This window comes from Heptranchias perlo, chromosome 17 (assembly GCF_035084215.1).
Source record: "Heptranchias perlo isolate sHepPer1 chromosome 17, sHepPer1.hap1, whole genome shotgun sequence".
NCBI classification, from domain to species: Eukaryota; Metazoa; Chordata; class Chondrichthyes; order Hexanchiformes; family Hexanchidae; genus Heptranchias; species Heptranchias perlo.
In genome coordinates this window covers 59,370,476-59,395,073 of record NC_090341.1, presented here as the reverse complement: position 1 = coordinate 59,395,073, position 24,598 = coordinate 59,370,476, and the positions used below count along the sequence as shown (strand labels likewise).

The 24,598-nt window shown below is 42.6% G+C and overlaps 1 protein-coding gene across 1 annotated transcript in view; it reads left to right on the top strand.

Annotated features, from left to right (window-relative positions):
* LOC137334334 (rhodopsin) overlaps positions 1-3,536 on the top strand; it is a 97,033-nt gene extending 93,497 nt beyond the window's left edge. Inside the window, exon 5 of the mRNA XM_067999034.1 lies at positions 3,373-3,536. Within this exon, the coding sequence (XP_067855135.1) occupies positions 3,373-3,501 (129 nt within the window). The 3' untranslated portion in view covers positions 3,502-3,536. The remainder of the gene's footprint in view (positions 1-3,372) is intronic.
* The last annotated feature ends 21,062 nt before the right edge of the window (positions 3,537-24,598 follow it).

Sequence of the window (24,598 nt, the reverse complement as noted above, 5' to 3'; positions counted from 1 at the left end):
ACGCCTGCTCAGACCGAGAGTGACTCTGTAATTTCCTTTAGTGGTACGCCTGCTCAGACCGAGAGTAACTCTGTAATTTCCTTTAGTTGTCCGCCTGCTCAGACCGAGAGTGACTCTGTAATTTCCTTTAGTGGTACGCCTGCTCAGGCCGAGAGTGACTCTGTAATTTCCTTTAGTTGTACGCCTGCTCAGACCGAGAGTGACTCTGTAATTTCCTTTAGCCGTACGCCTGCTCAGACCGAGAGTGACTCTGTAATTTCCTTTAGTGGTACGCCTGCTCAGACCGAGAGTGACTCTGTAATTTCCTTTAGCCGTACGCCTGCTCAGACCGAGAGTGACTCTGTAATTTCCTTTAGTGGTACGCCTGCTCAGACCGAGAGTGACTCTGTAATTTCCTTTAGTTGTACGCCTGCTCAGACCGAGAGTGACTCTGTAATTTCCTTTAGTTGTACGCCTGCTCAGGCCGAGAGTGACTCTGTAATTTCCTTTAGTTGTACGCCTGCTCAGGCCGAGAGTGACTCTGTAATTTCCTTTAGTGGTACGCCTGCTCAGACCGAGAGTGACTCTGTAATTTCCTTTAGTGGTACGCCTGCTCAGACCGAGAGTGACTCTGTAATTTCCTTTAGTGGTACGCCTGCTCAGACCGAGAGTGACTCTGTAATTTCCTTTAGTGGTACGCCTGCTCAGACCGAGAGTGACTCTGTAATTTCCTTTAGTTGTACGCCTGCTCAGGCCGAGAATGACTGTAATTTCCTTTAGTGGTACGCCTGCTCAGACCGAGAGTGACTCTGTAATTTCCTTTAGTTGTACGCCTGCTCAGACCGAGAGTGACTCTGTAATTTCCTTTAGTTGTACGCCTGCTCAGACCGAGAGTGACTCTGTAATTTCCTTTAGTGGTACGCCTGCTCAGACCGAGAGTGACTCTGTAATTTCCTTTAGTTGTACGCCTGCTCAGACCGAGAGTGACTCTGTAATTTCCTTTAGTTGTACGCCTGCTCAGACCGAGAGTGACTCTGTAATTTCCTTTAGTTGTACGCCTGCTCAGACCGAGAGTGACTCTGTAATTTCCTTTAGTTCCACGCCTGCTCAGGCCGAGAGTGACTCTGTAATTTCCTTTAGTTGTACGCCTGCTCAGACCGAGAGTGACTCTGTAATTTCCTTTAGTTCTACGCCTGCTCAGACCGAGAGTGACTCTGTAATTTCCTTTAGTGGTACGCCTGCTCAGACCGAGAGTGACTCTGTAATTTCCTTTAGTGGTACGCCTGCTCAGACCGAGAGTCATTCTGTAATTTCCTTTAGTTGTACGCCTGCTCAGACCGAGAGTGACTGTAATTTCCTTTAGTTGTACGCCTGCTCAGGCCGAGAGTGACTCTGTAATTTCCTTTAGCCGTACGCCTGCTCAGACCGAGAATGACTCTGTAATTTCCTTTAGTTGTACGCCTGCTCAGACCGAGAGTGACTCTGTAATTTCCTTTAGTGGTACGCCTGCTCAGGCCGAGAGTGACTCTGTAATTTCCTTTAGTGGTACGCCTGCTCAGACCGAGAGTGACTCTGTAATTTCCTTTAGCCGTACGCCTGCTCAGACCGAGAGTCACTCTGTAATTTCCTTTAGTGGTACGCCTGCTCAGACCGAGAGTGACTCTGTAATTTCCTTTCGTGGTACGCCTGCTCAGACCGAGAGTGACTCTGTAATTTCCTTTAGTGGTACGCCTGCTCAGACCGAGAGTCACTCTGTAATTTCCTTTAGCCGTACGCCTGCTCAGACCGAGAGTGACTCTGTAATTTCCTTTAGTGGTACGCCTGCTCAGACCGAGAGTGACTCTGTAATTTCCTTTAGTGGTACGCCTGCTCAGACCGAGAGTGACTCTGTAATTTCCTTTAGTGGTACGCCTGCTCAGACCGAGAGTGACTCTGTAATTTCCTTTAGCCGTACGCCTGCTCAGGCCGAGAGTGACTCTGTAATTTCCTTTCGTTGTATGCCTGCTCAGACCGAGAGTGACTCTGTAATTTCCTTTAGCCGTACGCCTGCTCTGACCGAGAGTGACTCTGTAATTTCCTTTAGTGGTACGCCTGCTCAGACCGAGAGTGACTCTGTAATTTCCTTTAGCCGTACGCCTGCTCAGACCGAGAGTCACTCTGTAATTTCCTTTAGCCGTACGCCTGCTCAGACCGAGAGTGACTCTGTAATTTCCTTTAGCCGTACGCCTGCTCAGACCGAGAGTGACTCTGTAATTTCCTTTAGCCGTACGCCTGCTCAGACCGAGAGTGACTCTGTAATTTCCTTTAGTGGTACGCCTGCTCAGACCGAGAGTCACTCTGTAATTTCCTTTAGTTGTACGCCTGCTCAGACCGAGAGTGACTCTGTAATTTCCTTTAGTGGTACGCCTGCTCAGACCGAGAGTGACTCTGTAATTTCCTTTAGTGGTACGCCTGCTCAGACCGAGAGTGACTCTGTAATTTCGTTTAGCCGTACGCCTGCTCAGACCGAGAGTGACTCTATAATTTCCTTTAGCCGTACGCCTGCTCAGACCGAGAGTGACTCTGTAATTTCCTTTAGTGGTACGCCTGCTCAGACCGAGAGTGACTCTGTAATTTCCTTTAGTGGTACGCCTGCTCAGACCGAGAGTGACTCTGTAATTTCCTTTAGCCGTACGCCTGCTCAGACTGAGAGTGACTCTGTAATTTCCTTTAGCCGTACGCCTGCTCAGACCGAGAGTGACTCTGTAATTTCCTTTAGTTGTACGCCTGCTCAGACCGAGAGTGACTCTGTAATTTCCTTTAGCCGTACGCCTGCTCAGACCGAGAGTGACTCTGTAATTTCCTTTCGTTGTACGCCTGCTCAGACCGAGAGTGACTCTGTAATTTCCTTTAGCCGTACGCCTGCTCAGACCGAGAGTGACTCTGTAATTTCCTTTAGCCGTACGCCTGCTCAGACCGAGAGTGACTCTGTAATTTCCTTTAGCCGTACGCCTGCTCAGACCGAGAGTGACTCTGTAATTTCCTTTAGTTGTATGCCTGCTCAGACCGAGAGTGACTCTGTAATTTCCTTTAGTTGTACGCCTGCTCAGACCGAGAGTGACTCTGTAATTTCCTTTAGTGGTACGCCTGCTCAGACCGAGAGTGACTCTGTAATTTCCTTTAGTTGTACGCCTGCTCAGACCGAGAGTGACTCTGTAATTTCCTTTAGTTGTACGCCTGCTCAGACCGAGAGTGACTCTGTAATTTCCTTTAGTGGTACGCCTGCTCAGACCGAGAGTGACTCTGTAATTTCCTTTAGTGGTACGCCTGCTCAGACCGAGAGTGACTCTGTAATTTCCTTTAGCCGTACGCCTGCTCAGACCGAGAGTGACTCTGTTTCTTTTTCTCTCCTAGTTCCGTAACTGCATGATCACCACCCTTTGCTGTGGCAAGAATCCATTCGAAGAGGAAGAGTCCACCTCGGCCAGTGCCAGCAAGACAGAGGCTTCCTCTGTCTCCTCCAGCCAGGTGGCCCCTGCATAAAACCCCAGCTCCGCAAGATCGAGCAAGCAGGAGGCTGGCACATCGCGTCCAAGCTGCATCTTCCAAATGAACTGATTGTGTCGAGGTTTTAAGGCCCAAGATTTTAAAACCAAAACAAGTCCAAGCGATATAAAATAGTGGAACTTTTCAACTGTGTGGCGAATATTTGAACAGGGCGAATCATTCCGACCTGAGCTTTGTGGTAAAACCGTAAGAGTCCGACAGTAAGACTCCTAAACTGCCATGTTGTGAGGATATTGTACATTATTATATTCAGCTCAGCAGCCCAGGTCTCTAGGACTTCCCATTGTTTTTAAAGTCTGAATGCTTTTTTAAAAACCTTCCTATTGTCTGCACTCCAATGCAGCTTCCCTGCTCAGGTCTGATCTAGCAGATTTAGAACCAATACAAGTTAATAAAGAGCACATTGCAAATACTCCATCTCCTGGTCTTCATTCCACTCAACCTCCATCTGACGCTGTCTCCGAGTCGCTCTGCATCCTCTTTGATGATATTTCCTTCCCCCTTAACTCTCTCATGAGCAAGAGTCGGAACCCTCACTACATATTTGGGGGGAAAAAAGGGGGAGGCTGTCCCCTAACCTCTCCCTCACCCTTCAAAATACTTGTGGTCTGATAATCGATCCCTCTTTTCTCTCGAAGGAAGTCTTTTCTGTCTCTACTTTATGGATATTGATACAGTCAAAATTCCTCTGAATTCTCCCCTCTTGTCGCTCCTTAGCTAAATCCTCCCTCTCCTCGACACTCTCCCTCCTCCATACATCCTCTGTGTTGAAATTAAGACTTAACTCATCGTCTCCTACTCTGCCTCATCCTCCCTCAGTCTATTCTTCCTCCTACAGTCTTCAGACTTTTAATACCCAAACTTGGCATCACCCAACTAGTACCTGCCCGATTTAGCTTTGCCCTGCCTCTTTCACCCTTTTCCCACTGTTGTGCCTCAGCTCTGGCTCCTGCTTTTCTCAATTAAGTAAAAAGGATTCCATGGAGAAAGGTCACGATAAAACAAGTAACCTTTTATAAACCTAGACTTTTATTAATTCCGTCATATCGATAACAAAGTGATTCCAGATTGCTGTGAATTTTTCTGCCGTTTCATGAGCACTGTATCTGGTCTTACCCAATGCCACCCTCGCCCTCTCAGAATACCAGCCATTTGACAGTGCCAGTCCAACTCGGGTGGTCCGCAGAAGACGGTTTATTCGAGACGGTTTCCTAGAGCAATGCGTCAGGGAACCAACCAGAGAACAGGCTATTTTAGATCATGTATTATGTAATGTGATAGGGTTAATTAGTAATCTCATTAAAAGAACCTCTGGGGAAGAGTGATCATAACACAATAAAATTTCACATTCTGTTTGAAAGTAACATACTTAAGTCGGACTCTAGAGTCTTAGACTTAAATAAAGCCAATTACATAGGTATGAGGGGCGAGTTGTCAAAGGCAGGTTGGGAAATTAAATTAAAGGGTTTGACAGTTGAAAAGCAATGGCAAACATTTAAAGAAATATTTCAATATTCTCAACAAGTATACATTCCATTGAGAAATAAAAACTCCACGGGAAAAGTGATCCACCCGTGCAGTCCGAGCCCGCATGCAGCAAGACCTGGACAACATCCAGGCTTGGGCTGATAAGTGGCAAGTAACATTCGCGCCAGATAAGTGCCAGGCAATGACCATCTCCAACAAGAGAGAGTCTAACCACCTCCCCTTGACATTCAACGGCATTACCATTGCCGAATCCCCCACCATCAACATCCTGGGGGTCACCGTTGACCAGAAACTTAACTGGACCAGCCATATAAATACTGTGGCTACGAGAGCAGGTCAGAGGCTGGGTATTCTGCGGCGAGTGACTCACCTCCTGACTCCCCAAAGCCTTTCCACCATCTACGAGGCACAAGTCAGGAGTGTGATGGAATACTCTCCACTTGCCTGGATGAGTGCAGCTCCAACAACACTCAAGAAGCTCGACACCATCCAAGATAAAGCAGCCCGCTTGATTGGCACCCCATCCACCACCCGAAACATTAACTCCCTTCACCACTGGCGCACAGTGGCTGCAGTGTGCACCATCCACAGGATGCACTGCAACAACTCGCCAAGGCTTCTTCGACAGCACCTCCCAAACCCGCGACCTCTACCACCTAGAAGGACAAGAGCAGCAGGCGCATGGGAACAACACCACCTGCACGTTCCCCTCCAAGTCACACACCATCCCGACTTGGAAATATATCGCCGTTCCTTCATCGTCGCTGGGTCAAAATCCTGGAACTCCCTTCCTAACAGCACTGTGGGAGAACCGTCACCACACGGACTGCAGCGGTTCAAGAAGGCGGCTCACCACCACCTTCTCAAGGGCAATTAGGGATGCCCACATCCCGTGAACGAATAAAAAAAAAACTAAAGAAGTTAAGGAGAGTATTAGATTGAAGGAAGAGGCCGATAATGTTACCAAGAAGAGTAATAAGCCTGAGGATTGGGAGAGTTTTAGAAACCAGCAAAGGACGACCAAAAAATAGATCAAAAGGGAGAAAATAGACTATGAAAGTAAACTAGCAAGAAATATAAAAACAGATTGTAAGAGCTTCTACAAGTATGTAAAAAGGAAGAGAGCAGCAAAAGTAAACGTTGGTCCCTTAGAGGCTGAGACTGGAGAAATTAAAATGGGGAATCAGGAAATGGCAGAGACATTAAACAAATATTTTGTATCTGTCTTCACAGTAGAAGACACAAAAAGCGCACCAAAAATAGTAGGGAACCAAGGAGTAAATGAGAGTGAGGAACTTAAATAATTAATATCAGTAGAGAAAAAGTACTGGACAAACTAATGGGACTAAAAGCCAACCAAACTCCCTTCCTAACAGCACTGTGGGAGAACCGTCACCACACGGACTGCAGCGGTTCAAGAAGGCGGCTCACTGCATTACATAAGTGCTAACACAAATCGAAGACAATAAATTTTAAGCGGCCATAGTTAACAACCTTCATGCTTCTGAAAGTACTCTGAATATCATGGGCCAACAAAATAAAACAAATTGAACCGGAGGCTAACAGCCCAATGACCTGGCACAATGGTGCTGTGACATATTGCATCATGGAGCTTCCACATGCAGTGAGTTCCCAATCTCGCCCAGGCTGCCAGAAGAAGTCAGGGTCTGGTGCTTTCCTAAAGGAGGGCGGGAAAATTAAATCATGTACCTACTGAGAATAATTCAGATATTTCCTTCTTTTCATGTAGTTGATCAATGGATCATGATATCTGGCATGGAATGGAACCTAATAAGGTCAGAAAAGTAACTGAAATATGGGGCACGAACATTAAAAATGATCCAGAGGTTTAATGTTGAGGTTAAATGGTTACTAATAGAGCTGCTATGAACAGTGAGAAGCTCAATGTCACCCCGAGAAGGTACGAGCCCATGGAATCCAGGGTGCCTTGGCACTTTGGATACAAAACTGGCTTAGTGGCAGAAGGCAGAGGGTGATGGTCGAAGGTTGTTTTTGTGACTGGAAGCCTGTGGCCAGTGGGGTACCACAGGGATCTGTGCTGGGTCCCTTGCTGTTTGTGGTCTACATTAATGACTTGGATATGAATGTAAAAAGTATGATCAGTAAGTTCGCTGATGATACAAAAATTGGTAGGGTGGTAAATAGCGATGAGGATAGCCTCAGTCTGCAGGACGATATAGATGGGTTGGTCAGATGGGCGGAACAGTGGCAAATGGAATTTAACCCGGAAAAGTGCGAGGTGATGCACTTTGGAGGGACTAACAAGGCAAGGGAATACACAATGAATGGGAGGACCCTAGGCAAGACAGAGGGTCAGAGGGATCTTGGTGTGCAAGTTCACAGATCCCTGAAGGCGGCGGAACAGGTAGATAAGGTGGTAAAGAAGGCATATGGGATACTTGCCTTTATTAGCCGAGGCATAGAATATAAGAGCAAGGAGGTTATGATGGAGCTGAAAAAACACTGGTTAGGCCACAGCTGGAGTACTGTGTGCAGTTCTGGTCGCCACACTACAGGAAGGATGTGATCGCTTTGGAGAGGGTGCAGAGGAGATTCACCAGGATGTTACCAGGGCTGGAGCGCTTCAGCTATGAAGAGAGACTGAGAAGATTGGGTTTGTTTTCCTTGGAGCAGAGGAGGCTGAGGGGGGACATGATTGAGGTGTACAAAATTATGAGGGGCACAGATAGGATAGATACTAAGGAGCTTTTTCCCTTCGTTGAGGGTTCTATAACAAGGGGACATAGATTCGAGGTAAAAGGCGGGAGGTTTAGAGGGGATTTGAGAAAGAACTTTTTCACCCAGAGGGTGGTTGGAGTCTGGAACTCACTGCCTGAAAGGGTTGTGGAGGCAGGAACCCTCACAACATTCAAGAAGCATTTGGATGAGCACTTGAAATGCCATAGCATACAAGGCTACGGACCAAATGCTGGAATATGGGATTAGAGTAGACAGGGCTAATGGCCGGCGCGGACACGATGGGCCGAAGGGCCTCTATCCGTGCTGTATAACTCTATGACTCTATGACTCTATGACAATTAAGGATGAGCAATAAACGCTGGCCTTGCCAGCAACGCCCACATCCCATGAATGAATAAAAAAGGTCGGTTGCCAAGCTGCTCCTGGTTTCCCGTGTGGCGTCTGATGCTGGATATAGGCTCGGAGAAGGGTCCAAACCACAGGAAACTTGCCCTGATTCGGTCCCAACCCAGTTTTCTTGCTCCAGATCAAATCACCTTTCATAGTTTGTCCAGTAGTTTATAATGGGTTACAAAACTAGATCCACTTCTGGTTCCCTTACGACAAAATGCTGTTAACACCGACCAGACCTCACATCCATGCTGATGTCCTGACCTGGTTTTCTATGAGTGTATTTAAGTATTCATGGTTTGGAGCTGTTTTCACAATACATTTCAGCCATTCCACACAGAAAGGCCAAAAAAAGTGTCTGCCAAAACCCAGTGAGTGACCAGACCATCAGCTGACCATGAGAACGAAGTCTTTAAAGAGGACCCGAGTCGACTCGACAGTCTTTGACTGAGGAGAATATTCAAGGGGCTGTTTCCATGGTCTGATTGCACGGTGTCTGTTGAACTGAACCCCAGAATGGATTTAATGTCAAGGCAAGGCGAGCAAGAGAATAAAATAAATGTTCAGTGTGGGAGGATACATGAATGAGAAATCAAATTAATAAAACACTGTAAAAGAATGAAACACAGGAAATAAACAGAGGAAATACACCGCTCAGTAAATACATCGCTCAGCAAATACACCGCTCAGCAAATACACCGCTCAGTAAATACATCGCTCAGGAAATACATCGCTCAGGAAATACATCGCTCAGTAAATACACCGCTCAGCAAATACACCGCTCAGTAAACACACCGCTCAGTAAACACATCGCTCAGTAAATACACCGCTCAGTAAACACATCGCTCAGTAAATACATCGCTCAGAAAACACAGTAAATACACCGCTCAGAAAATACACCGTTCAGTAAATGCACCACTCAGTAAACACATCGCTCAGTAAATGCACCACTCAGAAAATACACCGCTCAGGAAACGCATCGCCCAGTAAATATATCGCTCAGTAAATACATCGCTCAGTAAATACACCACTCAGAAAACACACCGCTCAGGAAATACATCGCTCAGTAAATGCACCACTCAGTAAATACATCGCTCAGTAAATACACCACTCAGAAAACACACCGCTCAGGAAATACATCGCTCAGTAAATACAGTAAACACATCGCTCAGTAAATACACTGCTCAGTAAACACAGTAAATACATCGCTCAGCAAATACATCGCCCAGTAAATACACCGCTCAGAAAATACACCGCTCAGTAAATACACCACTCAGTAAATATATCACTGAGGAAATACACCACTCAGAAAAAACACCGCTCAGGAAATACATCGCTCAGTAAATACAGTAAACACATCGCTCAGTAAATACACCGCTCAGTAAACACAGTAAATACATCGCTCAGCAAATACATCGCTCAGTAAATACACCGCTCAGTAAATACATCGCTCAGTAAATACACCGCTATGTAAATACACCGCTTAGTAAATACACCACTCACTAAACACATCGCTCAGTAAACACAGTAAACACTTCGCTCAGTAAATACACCACTCAGCAAATACACCGCTCAGGAAACACAGTAAATACATCGCTCAGCAAATACATCGCTCAGTAAATACACCGCTCAGTAAATACACCACTCAGTAAATATATCGCTCAGTAAATACACCACTCAGTAAATACAAAGTTCAGTAAACACATCGCTCAGTAAACACATCGCTCAGTAAATACACCGCTCAGTAAATATACCGCTCAGGAAATACATCGCTCAGTAAATACACCAATCAGAAAACACACCACTCAGTAAATACATCGCTCAGTAAATACACCACTCAGAAAACACACCGCTCAGTAAATACACCGCTCAGAAAATACATCGCTCAGAAAATACACCGCTCAGTAAATACATCGCTCAGTAAATACATCGCTCAGAAAATACACCGCTCAGTAAATACATCCCTCAGTAAATATATCGCTCAGTAAATACACCACTCAGAAAACACACCGCTCAGTAAACACATCGCTCAGTAAATACACCGCTCAGTAAACACAGTAAATATATCGCTCAGCAAATACATCGCTCAGTAAATACACCGCTCAGGAAATACACCGCTCAGTAAATACAGGAAACACATCGCTCAGTAAATACACCGCTCAGTAAATGCACCGCCCAGTAAATACACCGCTCAATAAATACACCGCTCAGTAAATACACCGCTCAGTAAATACACTGCTCAGGAAATACACCGCTCAGTAAATACATCGCTCAGTAAATACACCGCTCAGGAAATACACTGCTCTGTAAATACACCGTTCAGTAAATACATCGCTCAGTAAATACATCGCTCAGTAAATTTAGTAAATACACCACTCAGTAAATACACCGCTCAGTAAATACATTGCTCAGCAAATACACCACTCAGAAAATACAGCAGTCAGTAAATACACCGCTCAGTAAATACACCAGTCAGTAAATACACTGCTCAGTAAATACACTGCACAGGAAATACACCGCTCAGTAAATATACCGTTTAGTAAAGACATCGCTCAGTAAATACATCGCTCAGTAAATTTAGTAAATGCACCACTCAGTAAATACACCACTCAGTAAATACACGAGTCAGTAAAGACAACACTCAGTAAATACACCGCTCAGTAAATACACCACTCAGTAAATACATCGCTCAGTAAATACACCGCTCAGTAAATACACCAGTCAGTAAATACACCGCTAAGTAAATACGCCAGTCAGTAAATACAACGCTCAGTAAATACACCAGACAGTAAATACACCGCTCAGTAAATACACGAGTCAGTAAAGACACCACTCAGTAAATACATCGCTCAGTAAATACATCGCTCAGTAAATACACTGCTCAGAAAATACATCACTCAGTAAATACACCGCTCAGTAAATACATCGCTCAGTAAATACACCGCTCAGTAAATACATCGCTCAGTAAATACAGCGCTCAGTAAATACATCGCTTAGTAAATAGATCGCTCAGTCAATACACCGCTCAGTAAATACACTGCTCAGAAAATACACCGCTCAGTAAATACACTGCTCAGAAAATACATCGCTTAGTAAATAGATCGCTCAGTCAATACACCGCTCAGTAAATACACTGCTCAGAAAATACACCGCTCAGTAAATACACGAGACAGTAAAGACACCACTCAGTAAATACATCGCTCAGTAAATACATCGCTCAGTCAATACACCGCTCAGTAAATACACTGCTCAGAAAATACATCACTCAGTAAATACATCGCTCAGTAAATACACCACTCAGAAAGCACACCGCTCAGGAAATACATCGCTCAGTAAATGCACCACTCAGTAAATACATCGCTCAGTAAATACACCACTCAGAAAACACACCGCTCAGGAAATACATCGCTCAGTAAATACAGTAAACACATCGCTCAATAAATACACTGCTCAGTAAACACAGTAAATACATCGCTCAGCAAATACATCGCTCAGTAAATACACCGCTCAGAAAATACACCGCTCAGTAAATACACCACTCAGTAAATATATCACTGAGGAAATACACCACTCAGAAAAAACACCGCTCAGGAAATACATCGCTCAGTAAATACAGTAAACACATCGCTCAGTAAATACACCGCTCAGTAAACACAGTAAATACATCGCTCAGCAAATACATCGCTCAGTAAATACACCGCTCAGTAAATACATCGCTCAGTAAATACACCGCTATGTAAATACACCGCTTAGTAAATACACCACTCACTAAACACATCGCTCAGTAAACACAGTAAACACTTCGCTCAGTAAATACACCACTCAGCAAATACACCGCTCAGTAAACACAGTAAATACATCGCTCAGTGAATACATCGCTCAGCAAATACATCGCTCAGTAAATACACCGCTCAGTAAATACACCACTCAGTAAATATATCGCTCAGTAAATACACCACTCAGTAAATACAAAGTTCAGTAAACACATCGCTCAGTAAACACATCGCTCAGTAAATACACCGCTCAGTAAATACACTGCTCAGGAAATACATCGCTCAGTAAATACACCAATCAGAAAACACACCACTCAGGAAATACATCGTTCAGTAAATACATCGCTCAGAAAATACACAGCTCAGGAAATACATCGCTCAGTAAATACACCAATCAGAAAACACACCGCTCAGTAAATACACCGCTCAGTAAATACATCGCTCAGAATATACACCGCTCAGTAAATACATCGCACAGTAAATACATCGCTCAGAAAATACACCGCTCAGTAAATGCACCACTCAGTAAATACATCGCTCAGTAAATATATCGCTCAGTAAATACACCACTCAGAAAACACACCGCTCAGGAAATACATCGCTCAGTAAATACAGTAAACACATCGCTCAGTAAATACACCGCTCAGTAAACACAGTAAATATATCGCTCAGCAAATACATCGCTCAGTAAATACACCGCTCAGGAAATACACCGCCATGCAAAGACACCACTCAGTAAACACAGGAAACTCGCGGCTCAGTAAATACACCGCTCAGTAAATACAATGCTCAGTAAATACAGGAAACACATCGCTCAGTAAATACACCGCTCAGTAAATGCACCGCCCAGTAAACACATCGCTCAGTAAATTCATCACTCAGTAAATACACCGCTCAATAAATACACCGCTCAGTAAATACACCGCTCAGTAAATACACTGCTCAGGAAATACACCGCTCAGTAAATACATCGCTCAGTAAATACACCGCTCAGGAAATACACTGCTCTATAAATACACCGTTCAGTAAATACATCGCTCAGTAAATACATCGCTCAGTAAATTTAGTAAATACACCACTCAGTAAATACACCGCTCAGTAAATACATTGCTCAGCAAATACACCACTCAGAAAATACAGCAGTCAGTAAATACACCGCTCAGTAAATACACCAGTCAGTAAATACACCGCTCAGTAAATACACTGCACAGGAAATACACCGCTCATTAAACACACCGTTTAGTAAATACATCGCTCAGTAAATACATCGCTCAGTAAATTTAGTAAATGCACCACTCAGTAAATACACCACTCAGTAAATACACGAGTCAGTAAAGACAACACTCAGTAAATACACCGCTCAGTAAATACACCACTCAGTAAATACATCGCTCAGTAAATACACCGCTCAGTAAATACACCGCTCAGTAAATACACCAGTCAGTAAATACACCGCTGAGTAAATACGCCAGTCAGTAAATACACCGCTCAGTAAATACACGAGTCAGTAAAGACACCACTCAGTAAATACATCGCTCAGCAAATACATCGCTCAGTCAATACACCGCTCAGTAAATACATCGCTCAGTAAATACACCGCTCAGTAAATACACCAGTCAGTAAATACACCGCTGAGTAAATACGCCAGTCAGTAAATACACCGCTCAGTAAATACACGAGTCAGTAAAGACACCACTCAGTAAATACATCGCTCAGTAAATACATCGCTCAGTCAATACACCGCTCAGTAAATACATCGCTCAGTAAATACACCGCTCAGTAAATACACCAGTCAGTAAATACACCGCTGAGTAAATACACCACTCAGTAAATACATCGCTCAGTAAATACATCGCTCAGTCAATACACCGCTCAGTAAATACACTGCTCAGAAAATACATCACTCAGTAAATACACCGCTCAGTAAATACAGCGCTCAGTAAATACACCGCTCAGTAAATACATCGCTCAGTAAATACACCGCTCAGTAAATACATCGCTTAGTAAATAGATCGCTCAGTCAATACACGGCTCAGTAAATACACTGCTCAGATAATACACCGCTCAGTAAATACACTGCTCAGAAAATACATCGCTCAATTAATACATCGCTCAGTAAATACATCGCTCAGTAAATACATCGCTCAGTAAATATACCGCTCAGTCAATACACCGCTCAGTAAAAACACCGCTCAGTAAATACATCGCTCAGTAAATACACCGCTCAGTAAATACATCGCTCAGAAAATACACCGCTCAGAAAATGCACCACTCTGTAAATACACCGCTCAGTAAATACACCAATCAGTAAATACATCGCTCAGTAAATACACCTCTCAGAAAACACACCGCTCAGGAAATACATCGCTCAGTAAATACACCACTCAGAAAATGCACCACTCTGTAAATACAACGCTCAGTAAATACACCGCTCAGTAAATACACCACTCAGAAAAAACACCGCTCAGGAAATACATCGCTCAGTAAATACAGTAAACACATCGCTCAGTAAATACACCGCTCAGTAAACACAGTAAATATATCGCTGAGCAAATACATCGCTCAGTAAATACACCGCTCAGTAAATACACCGCTCAGTAAATACACCGCTCAGAAAATACACCACTCGGTAAATATATCGCTGAGCAAATACATCGCTCAGTAAACACATCGCTCAGTAAATTCACTGCTCAGTAAATACATCGCTCAGTAAATACACCAGTCAGTAAATACACCGCTCAGCAAATACACTGCTCAGGAAATACACCGCTCAGTAAATACATCGCTCAGTAAATTTAGTAAATGCACCACTCAGTAAATACACCGCTCTGTAAATACACCAGTCAGTGAAGACACCACTCAGTAAATACATCGCTCAGTGAATACATCGCACAGTAAATACACCAGTCAGTAAATACCCCACTCAGTAAATACACCAGTCAGTAAATACATCGCTCAGCAAATACACCAGTCAGTAAATACACCGCTCAGTAAATACACCGCTCAGTAAATACACCAGTCAGTAAATACACCACTCAGTAAATACATCGCTCAGTAAATACACCAGTCAGTAAATACACCACTCAGTAAATACACCGCTCAGTAAATACATCGCTCAGTAAATACATCGCTCAGTAAATACATCGCTCAGTAAATACACCGCTCAGTAAATACATCGCTCAGTAAATACACCGCTCAGTAAATACACCAGTCAGTAAATACACCGCTCAGTAAATACACCAGTCAGTAAATACACCGCTCAGTAAATACACCAGTCAGTAAATACACCGCTCAGTAAATACACCAGTCAGTAAATACACCACTCAGTAAATACACGAGTCAGGAAAGACACCACTCAGTAAATACATCGCTCAGTAAATACAGCGCTCAGTAAATACACTGCTCAGAAAATACATCGCTCAGTAAATACATCGCTCAGTAAATACATTGCTCAGAAAATACATCGCTCAGTAAATACATCGCTCAGTAAATACACTGCTCAGAAAATACATCACACAGTAAATGCATCGCTCAGTAAATACACCGCTCAGTAAATACATCGCTCAGTAAATACACCGCTCAGTCAATACATCGCTCAGTAAACACATCGCTCAGTCAACACACCGCTCAGTAAATACAATGCTCAGAAAATACATCGCTCAGTAAATACACCGCTCAGTAAATACATCGCTCAGTAAATACATCGCTCAGTAAATACATTGCTCAGTCAATACACCGCTCAGTAAATACACTGCTCAGAAAATACATCGCTCAGTAAATATATCGCTCAGCAAATACATCGCTCAGTCAATACACCGCCCAGTAAAAACACCGCTCAGTAAATACATCGCTCAGTAAATACACCACTCAGGAAATACATCGCTCAGTAAATACACCAATCAGAAAACACACCACTCAGGAAATACATCGTTCAGTAAATACACCACTCAGAAAACACACCGCTCAGTAAATACATCGCTCAGAAAATACACCGCTCAGTAAATGCACCACTCAGTAAATACATCGCTCAGTAAATACATCGCTCAGAAAATACACCGCTCAGTAAATGCACCACTCAGTAAATACATCGCTCAGTAAATACATCGCTCAGTAAATACATCGCTCAGAAAATACACCGCTCAGTAAATGCACCACTCAGTAAATATATCGCTCAGTAAATACACCACTCAGAAAACACACCGCTCAGGAAATACATCGCTCAGTAAATACAGTAAACACATCGCTCAGTAAATACACCGCTCAGTAAACACAGTAAATATATCGCTCAGCAAATACATCGCTCAGTAAATACACCGCTCAGGAAATACACCGCCATGCAAAGACACCACTCAGTAAACACAGGAAACTCGCGGCTCAGTAAATACACCGCTCAGTAAATACACCGCTCAGTAAATACAGGAAACACATCGCTCAGTAAATACACCGCTCAGTAAATGCACCGCCCAGTAAACGCATCGCTCAGTTAATTCATCGCTCAGTAAATACACCGCTCAATAAATACACCGCTCAGTAAATACACCGCTCAGTAAATACACTGCTCAGGAAATACACCGCTCAGTAAATACATCGCTCAGTAAATACACCGCTCAGTAAATTTAGTAAATACACCACTCAGTAAATACACCGCTCAGTAAATACATTGCTCAGCAAATACACCACTCAGAAAATACAGCAGTCAGTAAATACACCGCTCAGTAAATACACCAGTCAGTAAATACACCGCTCAGTAAATACACTGCACAGGAAATACACCGCTCAGTAAATACACCGTTTAGTAAATACATCGCTCAGTAAATACATCGCTCAGTAAATTTAGTAAATGCACCACTCAGTAAATACACCACTCAGTAAATACACGAGTCAGTAAAGACAACACTCAGTAAATACACCGCTCAGTAAATACACCACTCAGTAAATACATCGCTCAGTAAATACACCGCTCAGTAAATACACCAGTCAGTAAATACACCGCTGAGTAAATACGCCAGTCAGTAAATACACCGCTCAGTAAATACACCAGTCAGTAAATACACCGCTCAGTAAATACACGAGTCAGTAAAGACACCACTCAATAAATACATCGCTCAGTAAATACATCGCTCAGTCAATACACCGCTCAGTAAATACACTGCTCAGAAATTACATCACTCAATAAATACACCGCTCAGTAAATACATCGCTCAGTAAATACACCGCTCAGTAAATACATCGCTCAGTAAATACACCGCTCAGTAAATACATCGCTTAGTAAATAGATCGCTCAGTCAATACACCGCTCAGTAAATACACTGCTCAGAAAATACACCGCTCAGTAAATACACTGCTCAGAAAATACATCGCTCAATTAATACATCGCTCAGTAAATACATCGCTCAGTAAATACACCGCTCAGTAAATACATCGCTCAGTAAATTCATCGCTCAGTAAATATACCGCTCAATAAATACACCGCTCAGTAAATACACCGCTCAGTAAATACACTGCTCAGGAAATACACCGCTCAGTAAATACATCGCTCAGTAAATACACCGCTCAGGAAATACACTGCTCTGTAAATACACCGTTCAGTAAATACATCGCTCAGTAAATACATCGCTCAGTAAATTTAGTAAATACACCACTCAGTAAATACACCGCTCAGTAAATGCATTGCTCAGCAAATACACCACTCAGAAAATACAGCAGTCAGTAAATTTACCGCTCAGTAAATACACGAGTCAGTAAAGACACCACTCAGTAAATACATCGCTCAGTAAATACATCGCTCAGTCAATACACCGCTCAGTAAATACACTGCTCAGAAAATACATCACTCAGTAAATACACCGCTCAGTAAATACATCGCTCAGTAAATACACCGCTCAGTAAATACATCGCTCAGTAAATACACCGCTCAGTAAATACATCGCTTATTAAATAGATCGCTCAGTCAATACACCGCTCAGTAAATACACTGCTCAGAAAATACACCGCTCAGTAAATACACTGCTCAGAAAATACACCACTCAGTAAATACACCGCTCAGTAAATACATCGCTCAGAAAATACATCGCTCAGTAAATACACCGCTCAGTAAATACATCGCTCAGTAAATTCATCACTCAGTAAATACACCGCTCAGTCAATACACCGCTCAGTAAATACACCACTCAGTAAATACATCGCTCAGTAAATACACCGCTCAGTAAATACATCAGTCAGTAAATACACCGCTGAGTAAATACGCCAGTCAGTAAATACACCGCTCAGTAAATACACCAGTCAGTAAATACACCGCTCAGTAAATACACGAGTCAGTAAAGACACCACTCAGTAAATACATCGCTCAGTAAATACATCGCTCAGTCAATACACCGCTCAGTAAATACACTGCTCAGAAAATACATCACTCAGTAAATACACCGCTCAGTAAATACATCGCTCAGTAAATACACCGCTCAGTAAATACATCGCTTAGTAAATAGATCGCTCAGTCAATACACCGCTCAGTAAATACACTGCTCAGAAAATACACCGCTCAGTAAATACACTGCTCAGAAAATACATCGCTCAATTAATACATCGCTCAGTAAATACATCGCTCAGTAAATACACCGCTCAGTAAATTCATCGCTCAGTAAATACACCGCTCAATAAATACACCGCTCAGTAAATACACCGCTCAGCAAATACACTGCTCAGGAAATACACCGCTCAGTAAATACATCGCTCAGTAAATACACCGCTCAGGAAATACACTGCTCTGTAAATACACCGTTCAGTAAATACATCGCTCAGTAAATACATCGCTCAGTAAATTTAGTAAATACACCACTCAGTAAATACACCGCTCAGTAAATGCATTGCTCAGCAAATACACCACTCAGAAAATACAGCAGTCAGTAAATACACCGCTCAGTAAATACACCAGTCAGTAAATACACCGCTCAGTAAATACACTGCACAGGAAATACACCGCTCAGTAAATACACCGTTTAGTAAATACATCGCTCAGTAAATACATCGCTCAGTAAATTTAGTAAATGCACCACTCAGTAAATACACCACTCAGTAAATACACGAGTCAGTAAAGACAACACTCAGTAAATACACCGCTCAGTAAATACACCACTCAGTAAATACATCGCTCAGTAAATACACCGCTCAGTAAATACACCAGTCAGTAAATACACCGCTGAGTAAATACGCCAGTCAGTAAATACACCGCTCAGTAAATACACCAGTCAGTAAATACACCGCTCAGTAAATACACGAGTCAGTAAAGACACCACTCAGTAAATACATCGCTCAGTAAATACATCGCTCAGTCAATACACCGCTCAGTAAATACACTGCTCAGAAAATACATCACTCAGTAAATACACCGCTCAGTAAATACATCGCTCAGTAAATACACCGCTCAGTAAATACATCGCTTAGTAAATAGATCGCTCAGTCAATACACCGCTCAGTAAATACACTGCTCAGAAAATACACCGCTCAGTAAATACACTGCTCAGAAAATACATCGCTCAATTAATACATCGCTCAGTAAATACATCGCTCAGTAAATACACCGCTCAGTAAATTCATCGCTCAGTAAATACACCGCTCAATAAATACACCGCTCAGTAAATACACCGCTCAGCAAATACACTGCTCAGGAAATACACCGCTCAGTAAATACATCGCTCAGTAAATACACCGCTCAGGAAATACACTCCTCTGTAAATACACCGTTCAGTAAATACATCGCTCAGTAAATACATCGCTCAGTAAATTTAGTAAATACACCACTCAGTAAATACACCGCTCAGTAAATGCATTGCTCAGCAAATACACCACTCAGAAAATACAGCAGTCAGTAAATACACCGCTCAGTAAATACACCAGTCAGTAAATACACCGCTCAGTAAATACACTGCACAGGAAATACACCGCTCAGTAAATACACCGTTTAGTAAATACATCGCTCAGTAAATACATCGCTCAGTAAATTTAGTAAATGCACCACTCAGTAAATACACCACTCAGTAAATACACGAGTCAGTAAAGACAACACTCAGTAAATACACCGCTCAGTAAATACACCACTCAGTAAATACATCGCTCAGTAAATACACCGCTCAGTAAATACACCAGTCAGTAAATACACCGCTGAGTAAATACGCCAGTCAGTAAATACACCGCTCAGTAAATACACCAGTCAGTAAATACACCGCTCAGTAAATACACGAGTCAGTAAAGACACCACTCAGTAAATACATCGCTCAGTAAATACATCGCTCAGTCAATACACCGCTCAGTAAATACACTGCTCAGAAAATACACCGCTCAGTAAATACACTGCTCAGAAAATACACCACTCAGTAAATACATCGCTCAGTAAATACATCGCTCAGTAAATACATCGCTCAGTAAATACACCGCTCAGTAAATACATCGCTCAGTAAATTCATCACTCAGTAAATACACCGCACAGTCAATACACTGCTCAGTAAATACACCACTCAGTAAATACATCGCTCAGTAAATACACCGCTCAGTAAATACATCAGTCAGTAAATACACCGCTGAGTAAATACGCCAGTCAGTAAATACACCGCTCAGTAAATACACCAGTCAGTAAATACACCGCTCAGTAAATACACGAGTCAGTCAAGACACCACTCAGTAAATACATCGCTCAGTAAATACATCGCTCAGTCAATACACCGCTCAGTAAATACACTGCTCAGAAAATACATCACTCACTAAATACACCGCTCAGTAAATACATCGCTCAGTAAATACACCGCTCAGTAAATACATCGCTCAGTAAATACACCACTCAGTAAATACATCGCTTAGTAAATAGATCGCTCAGTCAATACACCGCTCAGTAAATACACTGCTCAGAAAATACACCGCTCAGTAAATACACTGCTCAGAAAATACATCGCTCAATTAATACATCGCTCAGTAAATACATCGCTCAGTAAATACACCGCTCAGTAAATACATCGCTCAGTAAATTCATCGCTCAGTAAATACACCGCTCAATAAATACACCGCTCAGTAAATACACCGCTCAGTAAATACACTGCTCAGGAAATACACCGCTCAGTAAATACATCGCTCAGTAAATACACCGCTCAGGAAATACACTGCTCTGTAAATACACCGTTCAGTAAATACATCGCTCAGTAAATACATCGCTCAGTAAATTTAGTAAATACACCACTCAGTAAATACACCGCTCAGTAAATACATTGCTCAGCAAATACACCACTCAGAAAATACAGCAGTCAGTAAATACACCGCTCAGTAAATACACCAGTCAGTAAATACACCGCTCAGTAAATACACTGCACAGGAAATACACCGCTCAGTAAATACACCGTTTAGTAAATACATCGCTCAGTAAATACATCGCTCAGTAAATTTAGTAAATGCACCACTCAGTAAATACACCACTCAGTAAATACACGAGTCAGTAAAGACAACACTCAGTAAATACACCGCTCAGTAAATACACCACTCAGTAAATACATCGCTCAGTAAATACACCGCTCAGTAAATACACCAGTCAGTAAATACACCGCTGAGTAAATACGCCACTCAGTAAATACACCGCTCAGTAAATACACCAGTCAGTAAATACACCGCTCAGTAAATACACGAGTCAGTAAAGACACCACTCAGTAAATACATCGCTCAGTAAATACATCGCTCAGTCAATACACCGCTCAGTAAATACACTGCTCAGAAAATACATCACTCAGTAAATACACCGCTCAGTAAATACATCGCTCAGTAAATACAACGCTCAGTAAATACATCGCTCAGTAAATACACCGCTCAGTAAATACATCGCTTAGTCAATAGATCGCTCAGTCAATACACCGCTCAGTAAATACACTGCTCAGAAAATACACCGCTCAGTAAATACACTGCTCAGAAAATACATCGCTCAATTAATACATCGCTCAGTAAATACATCGCTCAGTAAATACACCGCTCAGTAAATACATCGCTCAGTAAATTCATCACTCAGTAAATTAACCGCTCAGTCAACACACCGCTCAGTAAAAACACCGCTCAGTAAATACATCCCTCAGTAAATACACCGCTCAGTAAATACATCGCTCAGAAAATACACCGCTCAGAAAATGCACCACTCTGTAAATACACCGCTCAGTAAATACACCACTCAGTAAATACATCGCTCAGTAAATACACCTCTCAGAAAACACACCGCTCAGGAAATACATCGCTCAGTAAATACACCACTCAGAAAACACACCGCTCAGGAAATAGATCGCGCAGTAAATACAGTAAACACATCGCTCAGTAAATACATCGCTCAGAAAATACACCGCTCAGTAAATGCACCACTCAGTAAATACATCGCTCAGTAAATACACCGCTCAGTAAATACACCACTCAGAAAAAACACCGCTCAGGAAATACATCGCTCAGTAAATACAGTAAACACATCGCTCAGTAAATACACCGCTCAGTAAACACAGTAAATATATCGCTCAGCAAATACATCGCTCAGTAAATACACCGCTCAGTAAATACACGACTCCGTAAATACACCACTCGGTAAATATATCGCTGAGCAAATACATCGCTCAGTAAACACATCGCTCAGTAAATTCACTGCTCAGTAAATACATCGCTCAGTAAATACATCGCTCAGTAAATTTAGTAAATGCACCACTCAGTAAATACACCGCTCTGTAAATACACGAGTCAGTGAAGACACCACTCAGTAAATACATCGCTCAGTAAATACATCACACAGTAAATACACCAGTCAGTAAATACCCCACTCAGTAAATACACCAGTCAGTAAATACACCACTCAGTAAATACACGAGTCAGTAAAGACAACACTCAGTAAATACACCGCTCAGTAAATACATCGCTCAGTAAATACACCGCTCAGTAAATACACCAGTCAGTAAATACACCGCTCAGTAAATACACCAGTCAGTAAATACACCGCTCAGTAAATACACCAGTCAGTAAATACACCGCTCAGTAAATACACCAGTCAGTAAATACATCGCTCAGTAAATACATCGCTCAGTCAATACACCGCTCAGTAAATACACTGCTCAGAAAATACATCACTCAGTAAATGCATCGCTCAGTAAATACACCGCTCAGTAAATACATCGCTCAGTAAATACACCGCTCAGTATACATCGCTCAGTAAATACATCGCTCAGTAAATACATCGCTCAGTCAATACACCGCTCAGTAAATACACTGCTCAGAAAATACATCGCTCAGTCAATACACCGCTCAGTAAAAACACCGCTCAGTAAATACATCGCTCAGTAAATACACCGCTCAGTAAATACATCGCTCAGAAAATACACCGCTCAGTAAATGCACCGCTCAGTAAATACATCGCTCAGTTAATACATCGCTCAGTAAATACATCGCTCAGTAAATACACCGCTCAGAAAATACACTGCTCAGAAAATACATCGCTCAGTCAATACACCGCTCAGTAAAAACACCGCTCAGCGAATACATCGCTCAGTAAATACACCGCTCAGTAAATACATCGCTCAGAAAATACACCGCTCAGTAAATACATCGCTCAGTAAATACACCGCTCAGTAAATACATCGCTCAGAAAATACACCACTCAGTGAATACACCGCTCAGTAAATGCACCGCTCAGTAAATACATCGCTCAGAAAATACACCGCTCAGTAAATGCACCGCTCAGTAAATACATCGCTCAATATGTACACCACTCAGTAAATATATCGCTGAGCAAATACATCGCTCAGTAAATTCACCGCTCAGTAAATACATCGCTCAGTAAATACACCACTCACAAAACACATCGCTCAGTAAACACAGTAAACACTTCGCTCAGAAAAAACACCACTCAGTAAATACATCGCTCAGTAAACACAGTAAATACATCGCTCAGTAAATACATCGCTCAGCAAATACATCGCTCAGTAAATACACCGCTCATTAAATACACCGCTCAGTAAATACATCGCTCAGCAAATACATCGCTCAGTAAACACACCGCTCAGTAAATATATCGCTCAGTAAATACATCGCTCATTAAATACACCGCTCAGTAAACACATCTTCATTAAATACACCGCTCAGCAAATCCATCGCTCAGTAAATAAACCGCTCAGTAAATACACCGCTCAGTAAATACAGGAAACACACCGCTCAGTAAATACACCACTCAGCAAATACACTGCTCAGTAAATACAGGAAACACACCGCTCAGTAAATACACCGCTCAGTAAATACACCACTCAGCAAGTACACCGCTCAGTAAATACACCGCTCAGCAAATACAGGAAACACATTGCTCAGTCAATACACCGCTCAGGAAATACACCGCCCAGCAAACACATCGCTCAGTAAATACATCGCTCAGTAAATACACCGCTCAATAAATACACCGCTCAGTAAATACACCGCTCAGTAAATTCAATGCTCAGGAAATACACCGCTCAGTAAATACATCGCTCATTAAATATAGTAAATACACCACTCACAAATTACACCACTCAGAAAATACAGCAGTCAGTAAATACACCGCTCAGTAAATATACCAATCAGTAAATACAGGAAACACACCGCGCAGTAAATACATCGCTCAGAAAATACACAGTTCAGTAAGCACATCGCTCAGTAAATACACCGCTCAGTAAATACAG